This window comes from Rutidosis leptorrhynchoides, chromosome 1, assembly GCF_046630445.1.
Source record: "Rutidosis leptorrhynchoides isolate AG116_Rl617_1_P2 chromosome 1, CSIRO_AGI_Rlap_v1, whole genome shotgun sequence".
NCBI classification, from domain to species: domain Eukaryota; kingdom Viridiplantae; phylum Streptophyta; class Magnoliopsida; order Asterales; family Asteraceae; genus Rutidosis; species Rutidosis leptorrhynchoides.
The window spans coordinates 247,689,750-247,711,334 of NC_092333.1; the positions used below are offsets into that span (position 1 = coordinate 247,689,750).

Below are 21,585 nucleotides of genomic sequence, written 5' to 3' on the forward strand. Positions count from 1 at the left end.
AATACATTGGTTTTTAACTAAAACGTCTCATATAGAGTCGTTCTCGCTTTACATTTGTGTTATGATATTGGTTAGTCACATATTACCCCCGGTTCCTTTTAGGGGGTGTGACAGTCACTCTTAAAAAAATTTTAACTACAAGTTTTATAAGTAACTTAATGATAATCTTAAATGTTGTTTATGAAAAAATCATAGATAAATAGAATATTACTCCTTATGTCTTACTATAAATGTTCACATTTGACTTTCAATATATTTCTTTGTCGACTTTGACTGTAAATATATTATTTGATGAAAATCTCTGTTGCAAAACACCCCGTCTCGAGCCGTTGCGACGCCCGTCTCGACGGTTTGGTGACTAACCCGTCCCGTCTCGAAGAAAACCGTCTAATATGACAGTCAACGTTTAAAATTCGGGTCAAAGTTGAAAAAAATCAGGTCAAAGTCGGTCAAAATTCAGAAAAGTCAGAAAATCGGTAAAATCGGTGAAATATATCGTATTTTAGTTTGAAATTTTTGTATTAAATTAACGATGGTAGCAATTATGGGTACAAATTAATCAATTAAAATTTTTACCTATAAAATATGTGTACATATATGCATTTTTATATTTATATATTTAAAAGTCAACTTTGGTCAACGTCCGTCTCGACCCCCGTCTCGACCCCGTCTCGAACGTCTCGACCTTTTTAGGACCCGACCGTCTCGACCCCGTCTCACGTCTTTTGCAACCTTGATGAAAATTATATGAATAAAATCATGTTTAAAACATCCAATCATTTCATTTAGATTTTATCAAATATTATATAATATAAAAATAAAGATATCTGTAGTTAAAATTAGCAAAAAAAAATATGTTAACGTGAACACTTATAATAATGGAACGGGAGTAATAGATGAATAAATATTAACAAGATATCATGAATAGCATATTCTCTTTATGTTCTAACACCAAAATAAATAAAATGTTTTTTTTTTTATAAAATTAAAATATCAATTGTAAAGTTTAAATTATTCCTTCAATAAGTACCAGCCCATTAAAACCACTAACCCTTTATTCTCCGTTTAACTTAAAGCACCGCACACTCCAACTGCAAACGGCTCCAACCACCAACTGAAAAATTCACTTTCTCTCAAATGAATTCAAATCCTAAAATCACTCACCTGAAAACCACCAACTGAAATAAGTAAATTCAACGTAATTGCACACACAAATTTCAAAAAATATGGGGAAATATATGAGGCGGAAATCAAAATCTACAAACGAAGTATCATTAATGGAAGTTCCTTCATTCAGTGGTGTTCTTACTCGTGCTAAAACCCTAGCTCTTCAAAAGGCCGTCGGCGGTAACTATATTCAGCTGAGAAGCCGCCGACTTGTCAAACCAATTTCGCCGAAGAAAGATAACGATACAAACCCTAGTAAATTGCGTGGAGTTAATTCGTTAAGGAGTAAACATGAATCGGTGGTTTCTGTTGTGAATATTTTGAAATTGGATGATGAAAAAGATGGAATTTGTGAAGAATTTGAGAAAAAAGATGGTGTAAATTTGGGAATTGATAATGAGTGTTCAATTGGGGAAAATGATTTGGAAATTCAAACAAGAGGAAGGTAGGGTTTTTTTGGAACTTAATTTGAATTTATTAATTACTTCGTGTTTATTGTCTGATTTTTAGGATTTTAATTTTAGTTAATTTAGTAATTTTAATCTCTGAAAAGTTATTTCTAAAAGGACTTTTTTCAGTTCTCTGTCATTCTCTGGGTATTTCAGACTGTTAATTGTGTAAAAGAAAGTGAAGTAATTAAAAATTTTAAATCTTTTTTCTTTATTATATTTCCCCATGTTTGGAAAAAAGTTTGTGTATTTTCAATGAAGAGATGACGTCTGTTTTATGCTACATCATCTCTGTTTTATGAGTTCAATGAGTACTACAATCATTACTTCATATTATTTACAGTAGTGTACATAAAGAACACACAATTCAACTTGAAGTTAGGATTCATGTAGATGATACAAGTATCGTAAGTGTATGTAAATTATTTGATTAATCATGTTTTTTGCTTACTTAAATTCTCAAACTTTATCCCAATATATCTTTTGTTTTCTTTCTTTTGGTTATAATCAAAAGTGGTGTTTTTTGTTAGCAAAATTTAATTTTTAGGGTTGAATTTGTTAGAAATTATTATTATTATTATTATTATTACTTGATACTTGATATATTGTACTTTATGACTCCTTGAACCTTCCAATTTGTCTACTTGTTTTGTACTTCAATGGTTTGTGTTTTTCATGTTGCTTTCTCTGTATTTTAGGAGTTTAATAGTCTTCTGCTTATTACAATTTGGCTTACTTTATGAACTTTTGTGAATGTTCCAACACCATTATATATTTAGTTATCATTCAACAAGGTATTTTAGTTCCATTCTTCGAGCTTTTTAATATATTATGAGTTTAAAAACAACAGAATCATTGCTTGTGGCCAAAATCGGCTGTTGGGATTAATTAATCGGATGCCTTTTAGCTTTGTTTAAGGTGCAAATTGTGCTTTATAATTGTTTATTATGATATTATGATATTATGATTGTAGATCAAAAGAATTAACTTGTGTCTCTATATTGTTTCCCAAAATCTCTTTGGAACTTGTAATTCTCAGAATCTTATTCCTTTCTTGTGATACTTGTTTGTTTGTAAAAAAAAAAAACATTGTTACAACTATTTGCTGTTCTTATATTGTTTTGATTTCAAGTTAAATTAACTTTGTCTTAAATTGTTCTGAGGATCTTGTCTCGATTATATCTCTTTACGGCTTCTGATTCTTGATGAAGAATTGTTTAAAATTGCCTTTTTTATGCTAGTTACTCTGTAAATTTCTTAAATTTCAAAACTTTATTTGATTTGTACATGTGGGGTACTAAATTGATTTGTCCTAATAAGGATGATGTCTGCATTGTGACAGGAATACACGAGAAACCACACCGTGCAGTTTGATTAGGGATCCAAATGTTATTAAGACTCCTGGTTCTTCTACAAAGCCAACAAGATCTATCGATAATGAATACAGGATGCAAAACGCAACGCCTATTCACATCCCGTCACCTAGCGAAATGGATGAGTTCTTCACCGGGCCAGAAAAACAACAGCAACAGAAGTTTATTGAAAAGTATATGTCTACCTCTTATTTTATTTTACACTATTATATAGTATAAGGATAAGGATAAGGATAAATAGCTCAAAAGATACCTGCACTACCGAACTTTCTCATTTCGAGTAAGCATCTATTTTTCTTACTGAAAACTTGAGGTATTACTTTTTATGTTAGAAATGGGACGTTGTTTTGTGATGTTATGCTTCAAAAGGTGATAAAAATCCTTTGGATGGTAAAAAATAATAGTCCAATCAACTGTTTTTGGTGTCGTGATGCTTCAAAAGGTATTAAAACAAATAAAAAATAACTTGAACCTTTTTTTTGTTAGAAAAGATTCATCTCTTTAATAGGAAAACCTTAGGTACCCGAAATGATTTTTTTTTAATAAAGTTGAGTATGAGTATTCTTTTGGGCAATTTATCTTTTTTATATAATTCTACATGTATTATTTATCAATTCTGAATTTTCCTGCAGGTATAACTTTGATCCTGTGAATGATAAGCCTCTTCATGGGCGTTACGAATGGATGAAAATCGATAGTACCAAGAAAAGTTAGTTAATTGATCGCTGATCAGGTCTCGTTTCATTTAAGTTTTTTCAGTTGGACTTAAGATTAGCATAGTTGAAGATATGGGTAGGAGTAGATTTAGATTTTAATCTTAATCTTAATCTTAATGTGGATGATGGGGTCGAGTATTTCTTAAACCCCGTCATTCTTGTTTCGCTTGTAAAGAAAAAAGAAGCAGGACCCATCAAAAAAACCTGATCAAGTGCAGAATGTAGATTAGAAGATCTGTAACATAAGTAAAAAGATCATCTAACATTAACAGATCATCTAAAGAAGACATAATAATAATGGTGGTAGTCTTCTTTTAAGGGTATCCAATGACTTTAGGATAGGTTTAGTCCTTTTGATTGTCTATATTTTGTACTGATGGTAACTTTTAAAGATCCCTTTGTCTTAATATAAATTGACCCTTTTCTTCTCTCTTCTTTTATATTTTATTTCTTATAAATATAAATATAAATTATAATTATAATTTTGATGTGATTGTGGATTAGCCCTTAAGCGTGCAGCTCGGTAGCTTATGCTGGGAAGGATTATTGTGTTTTTATCAAACGCAGCCTTAGTTTGAACTAGAGTGTGTAAACTAACCAATGTTGCTTATTAAACGTGTTGCGAATGTGATTGTTTTATCTTTCTCTTTAAATTCATGTGGATACAAAAAAACACAAAACACAATAAATCTTTGATGTTTCAAAGGGAATATGATGGTGCCAAATTTGTACAGTGTTTTGTTAAATGTGACCTACCATGTCTTTTTATCAGCTTGTGAGAAATGGTGATGGTGATGGTGGGGTAGCTTTCTTGGTGGGGGTAGAATTTGGGAAGAATCTTTTCATCTCTATTATTGTGTCACTCTGTACTTTTTTTGTATATATATATTTATTTATTGTATTTCATTTTATCTTCTGAAGCTTATCCTCCAGATGCATGTTTGTTTGCATATATGCAACTCCCATATTTTTATATAGGTAATTTGTTTTTTACTTGTTCTTTTAAGTCATCATGATGCATAAGTAGAATGGTGAGGTAATAGATACAAATAGATGTGTAAAGATGTCATTTTTGTCTAGGGATCCTTTGTTTTTTGGTGATGAAGGCCCTCGTGTGCTGCAGTAACTTTTTTGTATTTTTTTATGTCTGTAAGCACTTTCAAATATATTTGGTGAAGTCGTGATATATGATCACGTAACGAGTAGAGACGTTATTAGTATCTCGTAAGCTTTTGTTTTTCGCTATTTGGAAGAAACGTATGAGATACATTGCAAGTATAAGGTAGTATATGTCATACATTTTACTAAGTATCAAAAACATAGCGAGAATGCGTTAAACATGTAAGTAACAAATTACGATCCTGATTCATCTCCTTGAATCCAATTTAGTATGGTGGTTAGTATTGGTTCCTCACCTCGTGACCGCATTTCATGTTCTTAGACGTTATGGGCTTGTTGCCATGATAGAAAATCGTTAAATTCTCGGCCAGTATGTTAAAAGGCGATGGCATTTGATAAGAGTGTGATTGACAGACTTTATTTTGCGACATTTGGTATGGATGATTTTTTTCTTTACGGCCAAAGAATGATTATTATTAAAAAATGATCCCTAGCAAGACACTAAGGGATGATTACAAAGGTATAGATAACCACAAGTTCCAATTCGAAACTATGTAGCCTCTATTTTTAATCCAACGAAAGGAAAACATTTTAATAACATCAAATAAGCTACTTTTAGTACAAAATGAATCATTAAAAACAACACCGTTCCTATAGCGCCAAATCGACCAAATAAACGTGATCATCATCGTAGTTATCCGATTCTTCGAGGAACATGATAAATGAACTCCTTCTAACCACACCACAAACGAATCCTAAGATGAAAAATGAGGAATATCGCAATCAAGCCATAAAGAAATCTTTTGCCATAACACGCGAGCCACCTCACAATCAAAAAAATAAGTGCTCCCTCATTTCAACCCCATTATTACAAATCGGGCAAACGATAGAACCAATATCAATACCTTTCGCGGAAAGGTTCCAACTACGGGTAAACTATCCAAACGAAATCTCCAAAGGAAAACGTTAACTTTACGAGGAATAAAACCGTACGTTTGTGCGATTGAAGAATGTGGTGTTGACTAGTTGAAAATGATTATATGTTTGGGGAAAATGTGATATATTTGTAGGTGATGATGAGTATTTTGATGTGTATTTATCTGAATATAGAGTACATAGAAGCAAAAACGGTAAAAAGTAACAAAAAATATTATGGTCGCGCTATTAGATAACACCTTAAGACGGCGTTCTCGACCGAGAATCTACTTATCTTGGAACAAAAAATTTCTACTCCATGCGCTTTGTTTGAGATGAGTTGAAAGTCGATATAAAATTATAATTCTTAAAGTGTACAAATGTTTTCTTTGACCTTAAACTCATGTTTTTGTCATTAACAAATTATAATTATATAGCGATAGAAAATTGTAACAAGCACAACACTTTGTTTGCCATTTTCCCTTGAATTTATAATTGTAATGTAATGGGTTTCTTGAATGTGCATTTCACTAATTTTAACACATTAGTGGAAAGATTAACCATGATCTATTGCCTCCCACTAATGGTATAATTTTGACAACACTCACCCCATTCCAACATGCTTCTCTACAACTCACCATGATCTATTGCTCTTGCATTACTTTAATAGTGTTAGTCAATAACACTAAAACACACACACACACAGCATATAAGTTAAGTGCAAGTTTGACCACTAATTAAACACATAAGTAGACTCAATTTACCTTTAAGTACATAAAATTAATCATTCATTATCATGAATAGAGTGTATTTTCACATCGTTTTATCGTACAACATAAAACCAATATCAACTCCAAAAGTTGCTAATGGAAGAAGGGGTCCAATCGGCTTTATCATGGACCCGAACCTAGATTGCTTGTCTTCTTGAACATAATTTGTTTCTTAGAGCAGGTTCGGCTTTAGGGGTGGTTGTAGTGGAAATATCATTTAATGATGTTGCAAGATTAAGTTCAGCAATATAATACTCGTGTATCATTAATCTTGCCGCACTTCCATTTCCTACTTCCTCAAACTCTTCGCTCGCATTCTTACCTAAGACAACAAGATTATATGTTTATCTTGAATCCTAATTATTACTCACAAAGTGCTAATTTAGTTAAGTTACTACAAAATACCTGCTACATCCAACAACACTTTAAGATGTCTTCGCCAGCGTGATCGTGCAAGAAGTTTGTAACATCGTACAACTGAAACACCTTAGTTAAACGAATCAAGTAAACAACTAAATGATGTAATCAAAGGGTTTTAAGTAAACACTACAAAAAACTGTTAAGTTTTTAACACTTGATGAAAGCATTAAAAATATTTTGAAATTTCAACGCTTATGTGAGTTATAAAATTAATGAGATACTTTTAACAAATAGAAGTGTCAAAAACTTATTAACATTTCAATATGTTAAAAGGTAAAAATTTTCTTGACACCTAAGGGTGTTACAATAACAAAAAATAAAGTTAACAATCAAAAGCGTCAGAAATTGAAAGTCAAATTTAGTCCTCCTATTTGACAGAATAAAAGAATAAAATTGGAGTCACAAATTAAGTTTCGGTACATCAGGAGGCGGCGATCCAAGAGACGATCTAAGAGTGCAAGAATAAAATTAGGGTTCATCGACGATCCACTTGTTCACTCCTTACCAGTGTTGTAAAAATCGGCCGACTTGGCCGACACGTCAGCCGATGCGTCGTTTTTTTGGGTTCTCCGTCCCGTTTTTTCTGAAAACGACTCAAAAGACGGTCAAGGCTAAAAGTTAGGTCAAAGACGGTCAAATTTGGTCAAAAACGGTCAAAATCAGTCAAATTTTTGTCAAGATGTGATATGTTTTAAAATTAGGGTTTGTTTTCATTTTTAGGGCCGCTCTTTTCTCTGTGTCCTTACTAATTATGCACTCGGTAATATTAATTGAGTTTGAAGTTTGATTGTATTTAAATTCAAGTTCTTATTTAAGAAATTTATGGTATAAAATCAACTATGTTATACATATATAAATATATATTTAAGAAATTATTAATAAAGTCAACTTTGGTCAACGATCGATGCGTCCCCGACGCGTCCCCCGACTCGGCCGACGCGTCCTTTTTAGGTCTCGACCAATGCGTCCCCGACTCGCGACTTTTACAACCTTGCTCCTTACACACCAGGAATTCAATGGTTTCAAACTGAATTTTATACGCAAATAGATCATACGACTTCATACGCATCAAGTAAACATGTTCTCTATTTCACGTCAGTCATAGTTTTGCCGAATCACTTCATTTGCAGGTTAGTTTCATCTTTTTCACGTAATTAATTAAGGCTTCATGAGTTGATTGTATCAATTAATCAGTTATTGTGTTTAATTCGCTGTATTAATCATTAAGCTCGGTTAGGGTTTTGAACATGATATGCGTTTATGAGAATTGTAAATGTAAATTGGCATAGCTAAGCATATAAAGGCATCAGTGTGTGTCGTGAATCAAGCCCTCCTCTAGGTTTGGGGAAATTAGATGTTGTTTTGTGCTTTAAATATTTTGTAATAAATCTATGCATAAATGAGATGTTGTTTTGTGCTTTAAGCTCTAGTATTTTGAGTTACCATAGAAATCGAAAATGAATTCCTTCATGACATAAAAATGGATGCTCTTTATGATTAAACTTAAATGTAGAGTTAAAATCCACAATCTGCAATTAGGCTTATTTAATGCTTAACATTTATATTTATATGTTCATTACTGATTTGGGGATGTCATGAGTATATAATTATTGAGATGTGCTACATATTGATCACTTAAAGTTGAACATGTCACTGTTTTGTTCTACATTGCATATATTTAGCTATGTTAAGAAACACAACTTGTTAAAAATTTAAATAAGGTGTTATGTTAAGATATATTACTTAATAGTTGTTATATTCTTATATAAGTAATATAATATAAATATACTTTTTAAACATCTTAGGTAATTTAAGTGAATTCATGGACAAAAGTTAGATTCAAGCTCAAATAAAAAGTGACACTTTCAAAGATGGAGTTTTGAAATTTATTGATTTTGCTCATGCTAAATCCATTAGAGGACAAATTGTCTGTCCATGTCGTAAATGTTGCAATTTCAAATGGTTATGTGTTGAAAGTGTTCATGCTCACATATTACGTTATGGATTTTTATTGGGATACACAACATGGACGTCTCATGGGAAACATATAGTACCTTCATCACTATCTCATCATAATATTGTTCAAGAAACTTCTTTTGGTCAAGATGACATAAGAGGTTTGATTCAAAATACCTTAGGTGTATGTTCCCCGTCTTTTGAAAATGAACAAGAAATGAATTCAAATGTTGATGGAGATATTAGTGAACCGGATCAAAATGACCAAAATTCTGATCACGGTGTAAAGGGTGATACATATAAAAAGCTATTAGAAGAATGTGACAAGGAACTATATCCTGGTTGCAAGTATTCTAATTTATCCTTTACATTACACTTGTATCATATCAAATGTATTGGTGGCATATCCGACAAGGCTTTCGGTATGTTACTAGAGCCTCTAAAAAGCACATTCCCTCATCTTACTTCAATACCATCATCTGTGAGCGAAGCAAAGAAATTAACCAAAGATCTAGGACTTGGTTATGAGAAAATTGATGCATGTCCTAATGATTGTATGTTGTATTGGGGAGAAAGAAAAGGTCAACAATCATGTCACGTATGTAAAGCTCCACGATATGAAAGTGATATGGGGGGTGAAATGACTGAAAGTTCAAAGTCACACAAGTCAAAAAAGCCTGCTAAAGTTTTTCATTATTTTCCTTTAATTCTAAGACTAAAAAGGTTATACATGTCAGAGAAAACAGCAAAGGATATGAGGTGGCATAATACAGGTCTAACTAAAGACGGAAAATTAAGACATCCAGCTGATGGTCTTGCTTGGAAGGCATTTGATGCTCGGTATCCAGAATTTGCCTCAGATCCTCATAATGTGAGGCTTGGTCTTGCTAGTGATGGTTTAATCCTCATCGTACTATGAGCACATCATATAGTACATGGCCTATTTTGCTAATTCCTTATAATCTACCTCCTTGGATATGCATGAAAAAAGAATCTTTTTGAAAGGACCCGTTCATATACATTATAAATGATTCACAATAGTTGATTACATCGCGAGGTATTTGACCTCTATATGATACATTTTACAAACATTGCATTCGTTTTTAAAAGATAAACTTTCTTTACAACGAAAGTTGACGGCATGCACACCATTTCATAATACATCCAACTATAATTGGCTTAATAATAATCTTGATGAACTCAATGACTCGAATGCAACGTATTTCAAAATATGCCATGAATGACTCCAAGTAATATCCTTAAAATGAGCTAATGCACAGCGGAAGATTTCTTTAATACCTGAGAATAAACATGCTTTAAAGTGTCAACCAAAAGGTTGGTGAGTTCATAGATTTATCATAACAATCATTTCAATATATTAATAGACCACAAGATTTCCGTTTATAAATATATGTACACTCGCAAGTGTATAAAAGTATTCTATAAGTTGTAGGCACCCGGTATCAAGCCTTAACGTTCATGTTTTACCCTCTGAAGTACACCAGATCAGGTGTGTTTAAAATAACCTCGAAGTACTAAAGCATCCCATAGTCAGGATGGGGTTTGTCAGGCCCAATAGATCTATCTTTAGGATTCGCGCCTACCGTACATAGACAAGTAGTTTAATGTTACCAAGCTAAGGGTATATTTCTGGTTTAAACCCACATAGAATTAGTTTTAGTACTTGTGCCTACTTCGTAAAACATTTATAAAACAGCGCATGTATTCTCAGCCCAAAAATATATATTGCAAAAGCAATTAAAAAGGGAGCAAATGAAACTCACAATACTATATTTCGTAGTAAAAATACATATAACGTCATTTAACAAGTGCAAGGTTGGCCTCGGATTCACGAACGTATCAATATTTAGATTCAATATTGCAGGAAAGTACGTAGACGCAACGGAGATGATAAACACTAGATTGACCTCACGAGCATACCCATGAACCATACTCATCACCTCCATAGCTATAACCCATAATTTTCTTAGCTTCGACTCATTTAAAAAAACTATTTTGAAATCACTCGGACACCACTCCGTCGTAATATTTTATGTATACTAATAATATCTTGAAATAATACAAAGCAAATATATATATATATATATATATATATATATATATATATATATATATATATATATATATATATATATATATATATATATATATATAAATCGATTGAGAGAGTTTAGAGAAATATATTTTCAAGTTTCTATGAAATAATGAAACCTATTGAATTTTATTTATAATAGATTTTTGAATTATTAAAGTATGAATTATTAAAGTGAATTATTAAAGTATGAATTATTAAAGTGAATTATTAAAGTATGAATTATTAAAGTGAATTATTAAAGTTAAAGTAAAGTAAAAGTAAAGTAAAAGTAAAGTTAAAGTATAGTAAAAGTATAAAAACTATGTATGTATAATACGTGTATAAATATATATAATATTAATTTAAATTGTTATATATATTTAATGAAATAAAATATAAATATCGTTATATTTATTATACTGGTTAAGTAATGAGTTGTCAAAAGTGATTCTAGATATTTATAAAAGTTATATACGTTTTAATAATAAAGTTCTTTTTAAACTGAAAACGTCTTTGTACGTTTGAAAATAGATTAATAGAATATTATGGAAACCAATTCTCCACTAACTTTTGTCTAACTTTCGTAAATGACACTTTTTGTTTTTATTTATAAATAGCTTTACAAATTATTTTGAATATCGTTAAGAGGAATAGATTTTCTCAAATCATAGTGGACCTCTCAACAGAGACTTGTAATCATAATTCAATGTTTATGATAATTCAATCATTTAATATATATTTTTTTAATTTCGCCGAAAATCATATTGAAACAAATACGTTCGTATAAAGTATTATACGTTTAATACTTTATTAATATTCTCAAGTTATAATATACATATACATATACATATCTATTTATATATAACGGTTCGTGAATCGTCGGAATTTGGTCGAGGTTATAATGAATGTATGAACACAGTTTAAAATTCTTGAGATTTAACTTACCAAACTTTGCTTATCGTGTCGGAATAATATAAAGATTAAAGTTTAAATTTGGTCGGAAATTTTCGGGTCGTCACAGTACCTACCCGTTAAAGAAATTTCGTCCCCGAAATTTGATAGAGGTCGTCATGACTAACAATGAGAATGTTATTATAACGATTATAGAGTTTTATCATGTTCAAGAAGAATGGATAAAATAATTCGATTACTCGAAGCGTGTGAGTGAAGTTATCGTAAATGAATGAAATAAGATAATAGTGATTTGTCGTATCTTTTGACGTCATCACGATTGATCTCCGAAAAGAAAATCTTTGTAATCTATATTGAATTTGATTACTCGGCAATTAAGGAAATTATGATCCTCTTCGAATTAATGCGATAATCCATTTTGATTTCTCTGTCGGATATTTCACTATAAATCCACCTCATTTGTTTTCTTACAACTCACACCTTCTCAACTCATATTTTAAAGTATTTGTCAATATGCTTCATCCAGTGCTGATTCTTGATATACTCCTCACTTTCATATCTGTCGCTCTTCTTTTTCATCTGCCTCCGGAAGAATCTATTTACTTCTACTATACTCTTGGTTTTATAGTGTTTTTAGTTCTCCCGTGTCTTTATATTGCTATATGCATTGATATATACGGTTTGTGATTTCTGGGTTTTTGTTGGGTTTTATATCTTCCCTTATATTTCAAAGTCCTTGCTTCTTCTATAATCATTGTCATCCACAGTTAATGCTCTCTTCTATTTGCTATGATTTATACTCCCATTTCTAGTTCGGAGCTTTGTCTTTTCGTTTCTTCTTCTTGCGATTAAGCACCGCTTGTAATGGTCCAGAATTCGCAGATATAAATTTCGGAATGAACATTGTTAATGTTCTAGGAAGGAAATTGTAATGACACGATCTTGACTTGTCAAATTACCAGAATACCTCGGAAAAGGCCGAATCATCAAGAAATATTTTCTTGATATTTAGAGATCAAAGAGAATACAAGAGTCGTGTAACATAGCACAAGATGACGTTATGATCTGTGAATCATCATGTTCCATTTAGAAACTCAGCATGAATTACTGTAATATAATCACGTTGATCAAGTGTCATTATATTATACTAACTCATGCTTCAGCTCTCAACACTTCTTCAAGAATATTCCTATTTTAAACTCAAATGTTTCAGAATTTAGAAACTAAAATAGTTTCTTTTATGATATAATACAGATAGCGCGAAGAGGTAAATGATTTCAGATAAGAATAATTATAAAAATATCTTCAGAAGTATGGATGATATTTATAATGAAAGATACGATGATATCTTAGAATGTCTAATATCAGAGGATGATGAAGGATATTGTCCGCAGGGGTTTAGAGTCAGGAGCAAGGTATTCGTTAATGACTTCAGCAAGTACTGAATCATTTGGATTCTTTAAAGGCAGGTTCAGCCTTTGTGATTTGTCCACAGCCTCCTTCATACTTTGCTCAATCCGTTTTCCAGTTCCAAATCTTCTCTTTTTCTGAGCTTTGCCAATATACTATCCTTTATCATCCAAATTTTTACTGTTAAGGTCATTTACAGTTTTTGCTGCTTCATCAGCATTTTTCAAAATTTCGAAAACTGGTTCGCAGTTTAGGGTGTTTTTCAGAAATTTCTCATTCAAAGAATGTAAGTCTTGGAGGTAGACGTTGTGTGTATATGTAATTGTTGATGCAGACATGCTGCGAGGTTTCAAAATATTGATTGCTGATTCTCAATAATTGGTATGGCAATTCTTGTTATAAGGTACGAATGAGTATATGATAGGGTTTCGATAATTATAATGATTTTTTTGATTTTTTTTTTTTTTTTTTTGGAAAGTCAAAGATCAGTGAAGTTGTTGGTAAGTTTATTGCTAATGTGGTGAATGTAAACGATTCTCCGGTAACGTTGGCGAAAGGGCAACGTATCTATCGAGGTTATAATAAGACTTTTTTTGATTGAGAAGTCGAAGTTGACTTGCTGGAGCTGTGACAAAACTGTCTATTTTTAAACGGAATTGAAAAGTTATGTTAGCTAGTAAATGCCAAAGGGTCTAACACGGATACGTGTCGAACTATGACTTGGGTTTTGAGAGTTTTTCAGGTGTATAACTGTGGGTAACATGTGGTTGGATCATCATCTCGATTGTTCCTTAGTTGAAGTATCTTCAGGAATTTCGAAGGGTTTGAGCACATATTGTAATCGTTAATACATATGATGTTCTAACATAGTTTTGAAGTCAAAGTATAGCTTTGAAAGATATAGGAATCTAAGAGTGATGATACTGGTTATATTTCGAATTGAATTATGCGATTTCAAAATCAGAATATGTAATTGAATTTGAATGAGTATGATTGTTTTGATTTACATGAAAGAATGGATATTGTTGTGAAAGTAGGGAGTATAGTTGATGATTGCTGAATCAGTTTCGAAAAATGTAATATATTAATTGTGAATTTATATATCTCTCGGGTATTACCTACCCGTTAAAAAAATTTCACAATTAATATTTTGTACAACAGAATTTTATTACAGTCTTTATGAAATATATATGTGCATATTTTCTTCAGATGTAACATAGATTTAATGAGTTAATATTAAATTAAACTCATTTGATTTACGGTTGAAACTAGAACTGAATAATCCCTAAAGACTTTAGAAATTACATAACTTTTACGGAGTATTTATTCAATAAAATTGAAATTATGAATTAATACTTCGTTATTTGTTGGTGTTTGTAACCCTTGCACCATATTCTCTAAAGCCACTACTCGAGCGCGAAGCGCGTTGACTTCTTCTATTACACCGGGGTGATTGTCAGTTCGGACGAGCGGATAAATAAAATCTAGAATTTGATGTAGTATATAATCATAACGAGAAACTCTGGAAATAAGAGAGAAAATGGTGTTTCGGACCGGTTCGCCGGTAAGTGCTTCAGGTTCATCGCCAAGAGGGCAATGTGGTGGATGGAAGGGATCACCTTCTTCTTGTCTCCAATTATTGAGGAGGCTACGAACCTATCCCCAATTTATCCAGAATAGATGATGGCTAATTGGTTGATCCATTCCGGTCACACTGCTTTCGGAGCTTGAGTGGGATTCCATATCGGAATTCGAGGGACTTGAACTAATGACGAATTCCATTTCGTTCGATTGAATAAAGGATTTTTCGATATGAAATGATTTTTCAGCTATCGGGTGGTATTCTAATTACATAGAATATCTATATATATAGCGCAAAAGATTTCGTAGATTACGGAGGAATTTACGGGATATGTCAGGCAAAGTTTACAGTAACAGATACGCTAAGATATAGATTAGCAGATACGCTACGATATGAATTTTGTCTATACACTATTCATGCAATCAATGCAGTAAGACGTGTCTAGACTAAGAATGATAAGCAGGCAATTTCCGACAAAAATGATAAGCAAAACTTTTGACATGCAGACACGGTCGAAGTCCAGGCTCACTAATGCATCCTAACGACTATCAGTTAGACACACTAATACAGACCTGGTTCGCTAAGACCACCGCTCTGATACCAACTGAAAGGACCCGTTCATATACATTATAAACGATTCACAATAGTTGATTACATCGCGAGGTATTTGACCTCTATATGATACATTTTACAAACATTGCATTCGTTTTTAAAAGATAAACTTTCTTTACAACGAAAGTTGACGGCATGCACACTATTTCATAATACATCCAACTATAATTGGCTTAATAATAATCTTGATGAACTCAATGACTCGAATGCAACGTCTTTCAAAATATGCCATGAATGACTCCAAGTAATATCCTTAAAATGAGCTAATGCACAGCGGAAGATTTCTTTAATACCTGAGAATAAACATGCTTTAAAGTGTTAACCAAAAGGTTGGTGAGTTCATAGATTTATCATAACAATCATTTCAATATATTAATAGACCACAAGATTTCCGTTTATAAATATATGTACACTCGCAAGTGTATAAAAGTATTCTATAAGTTGTAGGCACCCGGTATCAAGCCTTAACGTTCATGTTTTACCCTCTGAAGTACACCAGATCAGGTGTGTTTAAAATAACCTCGAAGTACTAAAGCATCCCATAGTCAGGATGGGGTTTGTCAGGCCCAATAGATCTATCTTTAGGATTCGCGCCTACCGTACATAGACAAGTAGTTTAATGTTACCAAGCTAAGGGTATATTTCTGGTTTAAACCCACATAGAATTAGTTTTAGTACTTGTGCCTACTTCGTAAAACATTTATAAAACAGCGCATGTATTCTCAGCCCAAAAATATATATTGCAAAAGCAATTAAAAAGGGAGCAAATGAAACTCACAATACTATATTTCGTAGTAAAAATACATATAACGTCATTTAACAAGTGCAAGGTTGGCCTCGGATTCACGAACGTATCAATATTTAGATTCAATATTGCAGGAAAGTACGTAGACGTAACGGAGATGATAAACACTAGATTGACCTCACGAGCATACCCATGAACCATACTCATCACCTCCATAGCTATAACCCATAATTTCCTTAGCTTCGACTCATTCCAAAAAACTATTTTGAAATCACTCGGACACCACTCCGTCGTAATATTTTATGTATACTAATAATATCTTGAAATAATACAAAGCAAATATATATATATATATATATATATATATATATATATATATATATATATATATAAATCGATTGAGAGAGTTTAGAGAAATATATTTTCAAGTTTCTATGAAATAATGAAACCTATTGAATTCTATTTATAATAGATTTTTGAATTATTAAAGTGAATTATTAAAGTATGAATTATTAAAGTGAATTATTAAAGTATGAATTATTAAAGTGAATTATTAAAGTATGAATTATTAAAGTATGAATTATTAAAGTGAATTATTAAAGTGAATTATTAAAGTATGAATTATTAAAGTGAATTATTAAAGTTAAAGTAAAGTAAAAGTAAAGTAAAGGTAAAGTTAAAATATAGTAAACGTATAAAAACTATGTATGTATAATACGTGTATAAATATATATAATATTAATTTAAATCGTTATATATATTTAATGAAATAAAATATAAATATCGTTATATTTATTATACTGGTTAAGTAATGAGTTGTCAAAAGTGATTCTAGATATTTATAAAAGTTATATACGTTTTAATAATAAAGTTCTTTTTAAACTGAAAACGTCTTTGTACGTTTGAAAATAGATTAATAGAATATTATGGAAACCAATTCTCCACTAACTTTTGTCTAACTTTCGTAAATGACACTTTTTGTTTTTATTTATAAATAGCTTTACAAATTATTTTGAATATCGTTAAGAGGAATAGATTTTCTCAAATCATAGTGGACCTCTCAACAGAGACTTGTAATCATAATTCAATGTTTCTGATAATTCAATCATTTAATATATATTTTTTTAATTTCGCCGAAAATCATATTGAAACAAATACGTTCGTATAAAGTATTATACGTTTAATACTTTATTAATATTCTCAAGTTATAATATACATATACATATACATATCTATTTATATATAACGGTTCGTGAATCGTCGGAATTTGGTCGAGGTTATAATGAATGTATGAACACAGTTTAAAATTCTTGAGATTTAACTTACCAAACTTCGCTTATCGTGTCGGAATAATATAAAGATTAAAGTTTAAATTTGGTCGGAAATTTTCGGGTCGTCACACTTTTATTCTTTCATTGATTATTCCAGGGAAAAAGGGTCCTGGAAATGATATAGACATATATCTAGTACCTCTAATTCAAGAGTTGAAATTGTTATGGGAAGGTGTGGATGCGTACGATTCTTATGCTAAAGAATGGTTCAAGTTAAAAGCATCACTTTTGTGGACCGTGAATGATTTTCCTGCTTATGCTAACTTATCTGGTTGGAGCACCAAGGGTCGTGTCGCATGCCCATGTTTCATGAGTTATACTCGCTCAATATGGTTGAAGCATGGGAAAAAGTTCTGCTATTTGGGTCATCGTAGATGGCTGGAATAAAATCATATTTATCGACTTGAGAAGGATCAATTTGATAATAAAATTGGGAATGAAGGACCTCCAGTTGGGTTGACTGGGTCGGATATATTGAAACAAGTAAGTGGTTCAAGTTTTAAGTATGGGAAGTCTCATAAATCCAATAAGAGGAAAAGGGATGATGTTGGTTGTTCAGAAACTAATTCTCTTCACACATATATAGTAACTGAGGATTCATTTACCTTTGAGGGTATAGAAAGTTTCATAGAAGAAGATATTGATGGCGAAAACCAATTACGGAAAAAGAAGAGTATATTTTTTGATTTGCCATATTGGGAGTATAATTTACTCAGACATAACTTATATGTGATGCATATAGAAAAGAATGTCTGTGATAATCTTCTTGGAACTCTTCTAAATATCGATGGGAAGACTAAAGATAATGAAAATACTCGTGAAGATCTTAAAGATATGGGAATACGACCTGAATTGCACATTAAAAAACGTCCTAACAGAAAGACATACTTGCCACCAGCATCTTACACCATGTCTAATCTCGAGAAGTCCAACTTCTTAAAAGTGTTGAAAAAACTAAAAGTTCCCGATGGATATGCTTCAAATATTTCAAGGGGTGTAAGTTTGAAAGACCGTAAGCTTTTCAATCTTAAGAGTCATGATGGTCATATTTTAATGCAAGATATTTTGCCGATTGCTTTAAGAATTTCCATGATTTCAAGAACACAATCTCGAGTCGTTAAGGTGGTGTCTGATTTTTTCTCCTTATTCAAAGGGTTATGCGCTAAAACTCTTGGTCTTAGTGAATTAGAGAAAATGGAGCATAAAGTCGTGCTAACATTGTGCGAGTTGGAGCGATTATTTCCACCTAGTTTTTTGACAATCATGGTCCACTTGACTATCCACTTAATTTCATAGGCCAAGCTTGGTGGACCAGTTCATTATAGATGGATGTATCCTGTCGAACGGTAATTACTCTTCGTGTAAAATTAAACCTTTTTTCACCTCACATTTATTTCTATTTTTTCTATCTTTTTTATTTTATAGGTACTTGATGCGATTGAAATCATATGTTCGCAATAAGGCTCAACCAGAGGGATCAATTGCAGAAGGGTATATTAAGGAAGAATGCCTTAATTTTTGTTCAAGATATTTTGAAGGTGTAGAGACTCGGTTTAATCGCCCTCCTAGAAATGATGATAATATTCTTGGTAAAGAGAAGTACATCTTTAATTCTGGTGGTTGTAGTATTGGTAAGGTTGAACTTATTGAACTTGATAGCAAGTCTTTAAGCCAAGTACATCGATATGTGTTACTAAACCACAGTAAAGTTCTACCTTTTCGCGAGTAAGTATCCTTTTAACCTATTTATATATTGAATGTTATATATAAAACACTATAGAATATGAAACTACTATTTATATCTTTTATTTCATGTAGTCAATTTTTGAACGAAAAATAAGCCGGTATGAGTAAAGAAATAGATTTAAAGATGATGGAGAAATTGATTGTTGAGGAATTTTCAATGTGGCTTAAACATCAGGTTTTAAACTCTTTATAATTTATAAAATTTTCAATATTTTGGAGTATAACACTAACTACATTATTGAAAAATGGTAGGTTTATTTATTAGAAAAAAACAAGCTTGATGAAGAAGTGATATCCCTTTCTATGGGTCCAAACATCATTGCTAGACAATATAGTGGACTCATCATGAATGGTTTTAGATTTCTTACGAGGAGACGTGAAGGGTCAAAAAAGACTCAAAATTCAGGAGTTTGTGTGTTGAAGTTGGAGGGAATTATTATGGTAAACTTACCAACATTATCGAGCTAGAATATTGTCACGGTTGTAAAGTTGTTCTTTTTCATTGTGATTGGGTTGACATAAGGCCTTCAAAAGGATTGAAGAAAGATAAATATGGGTTTCCTTTGGTAAATTATTCTAGACCGCTAATACACACCGGTGAGAAGTTGACGGATGACCCTTATATAATTTCCTCTCAAGCTAAGCAAGTGTTCTATATAGATGATATAAAAGAAATTGGATGGTCACATGTAATTATGACTAAGCCAAGAGATACGTATGACATGGGAACAAATTTAAAAGGGGATGATGATGAATCGTACACTCAATGCATGCCTAATGATATTCCAATGATCGATGAAGAAACCGAGGCACCTAGTTGGCTTAGGATAGATGATATGTATGAGTCATAAGTATGGAGTGTGTTTTTTATTATATTGTGTTTCCTACCTAATATGAATACTTGTTTAGTATAATGGAGTTTATATTAATAATTGTATGTCTCATAGTTTATGGATGTTTGCTACTTTTATCTTGTTCTAATCAATACTAAAATGGATTTTCTATTTTGAACAGAAAGATCCCAAAACTGGAATCCTATGGGGCTCATCTTAAATTCATTGATGCTTTTTGTCACTTTTAACTTCTATTTCACATAATTATGCCTATGTTTGTTTTGTCTAATTATTTTCTTAAACAGTGGTGTTGAATTGCCGATATTGATCTATCTAATGAAGAAAGCAAGCCGCAATCGATAAACAGGTTTGTTATAAATTTCACGCACCATTATTATTCAGTTTATTTATTCTAATGCACAGTATATAAGATAATTAGTAACCATTGAATTACTGTTTCTTGTTTTTTGATAATGCAATTTTGTTCACATTTGTTGTCTCTTTAATTTTGATTACAACAGCAAAATGTATGCATTGTAGATGACTTTCTACGGATCTAGAGGTCGGTCTATGTCCGGATCTCGTGGCGGAAACACGAAATCAAGCTTAATCGAATAACGGGTCAAGCGATAAGCGTCTAAGTCGAATCTAGGTCGAATCCTAGGTTAAGACGTGGCCTGATGGTGTTATTTCGGTGGTAAAAGTGGTCGGAGACGAATGGGGACGAAGGGAATCGGAGAGGGTAGTGAGAATGCGTAACCCTAATCTGTTCCAGAGTTCCCGTATATATAATACCAGATGTCGACAGTCGGCCGACTGTAGTCTTACAGTCGTCCGACTGAGCTAGTCAGTCGTTCGACTGAATCTACAGTCGTCCGACTGAGACTTCAGCAATAATAAGATTATGTAATTAATAAGAACGCAAAGTAACGATTAATCATTAAGAACACATTACAAGACAGAGTTAAGCAACAACGAATAAGAACTAGGGATTCACGAATATGCACCAACAAACTCCCCCTAAGACCTAGTTCTATATAAAGTATCTGTCTTGTCTTCAACCCTGTATAGGATCGGCATTCATGCCTCGCAGATAGCAAACCTTGGCGACTTTGCTAAACTGTCCTGCTTGGACACGATTCTGGGGTCGATACATCATCCGACTGAAATGCAAAGTATGAATGTCAGCTTTGGAACAATTCCTGAGCCAGACCGGATCGAGAACACGGATCGTATCATTGTCATCCCCCTTCGTCTTTTCCAACACAATGACGGCTTCCTCTGAGCGATCGTCATAATACCACCAACGAAAACGTGGGCTAAAGTTTTGCGGCATCTTTTTCACTGGTACTTGTCTCATGTAGCGCACCGCATCATATTTCACAATCTTACGTCTTAGGCCCGTTTTCTTGTTTGTGCGATAAAAAATCTTTG

At 32.2% G+C, this 21,585-nt stretch overlaps 2 protein-coding genes across 2 annotated transcripts; both read left to right on the plus strand.

Moving 5' to 3' along the window:
* Positions 1–1,075: 1,075 nt before the first annotated feature.
* Positions 1,076–4,119, plus strand: LOC139868901 (cyclin-dependent kinase inhibitor 4-like). The gene is made up of 3 exons (XM_071857241.1): positions 1,076–1,612; positions 2,959–3,162; positions 3,622–4,119. The coding sequence occupies exons 1-3, from the start codon at positions 1,227–1,229 to the stop codon at positions 3,701–3,703; spliced, it is 672 nt and encodes a 223-aa protein (XP_071713342.1). The 5' UTR covers positions 1,076–1,226; the 3' UTR covers positions 3,704–4,119.
* Positions 4,120–9,102: 4,983 nt separating this feature from the next.
* LOC139896503 (uncharacterized) lies at positions 9,103–20,169 on the plus strand. The gene is made up of 5 exons (XM_071879143.1): positions 9,103–9,795; positions 17,984–18,792; positions 18,998–19,247; positions 19,571–19,740; positions 19,842–20,169. The coding sequence occupies exons 1-5, from the start codon at positions 9,103–9,105 to the stop codon at positions 20,167–20,169; spliced, it is 2,250 nt and encodes a 749-aa protein (XP_071735244.1).
* The last annotated feature ends 1,416 nt before the right edge of the window (positions 20,170–21,585 follow it).

Coding starts and splice junctions, on each gene's coding strand:
- LOC139868901 (XM_071857241.1), top strand. CDS start 1,227: ATGGGGAAATATATGAGGCGGAAATCAAAATCTACAAACGAAGTATCA. Junction 1,613..2,958: donor GAAATTCAAACAAGAGGAAG/GTAGGGTTTTTT, acceptor GCATTGTGACAG/GAATACACGAGAAACCACAC. Junction 3,163..3,621: donor CAACAGAAGTTTATTGAAAA/GTATATGTCTAC, acceptor ATTTTCCTGCAG/GTATAACTTTGATCCTGTGA.
- LOC139896503 (XM_071879143.1), top strand. CDS start 9,103: ATGAATTCAAATGTTGATGGAGATATTAGTGAACCGGATCAAAATGAC. Junction 18,793..18,997: donor CATAAAGTCGTGCTAACATT/GTGCGAGTTGGA, acceptor TTTATTTTATAG/GTACTTGATGCGATTGAAAT. Junction 19,741..19,841: donor TCAGGAGTTTGTGTGTTGAA/GTTGGAGGGAAT, acceptor GGTTGACATAAG/GCCTTCAAAAGGATTGAAGA.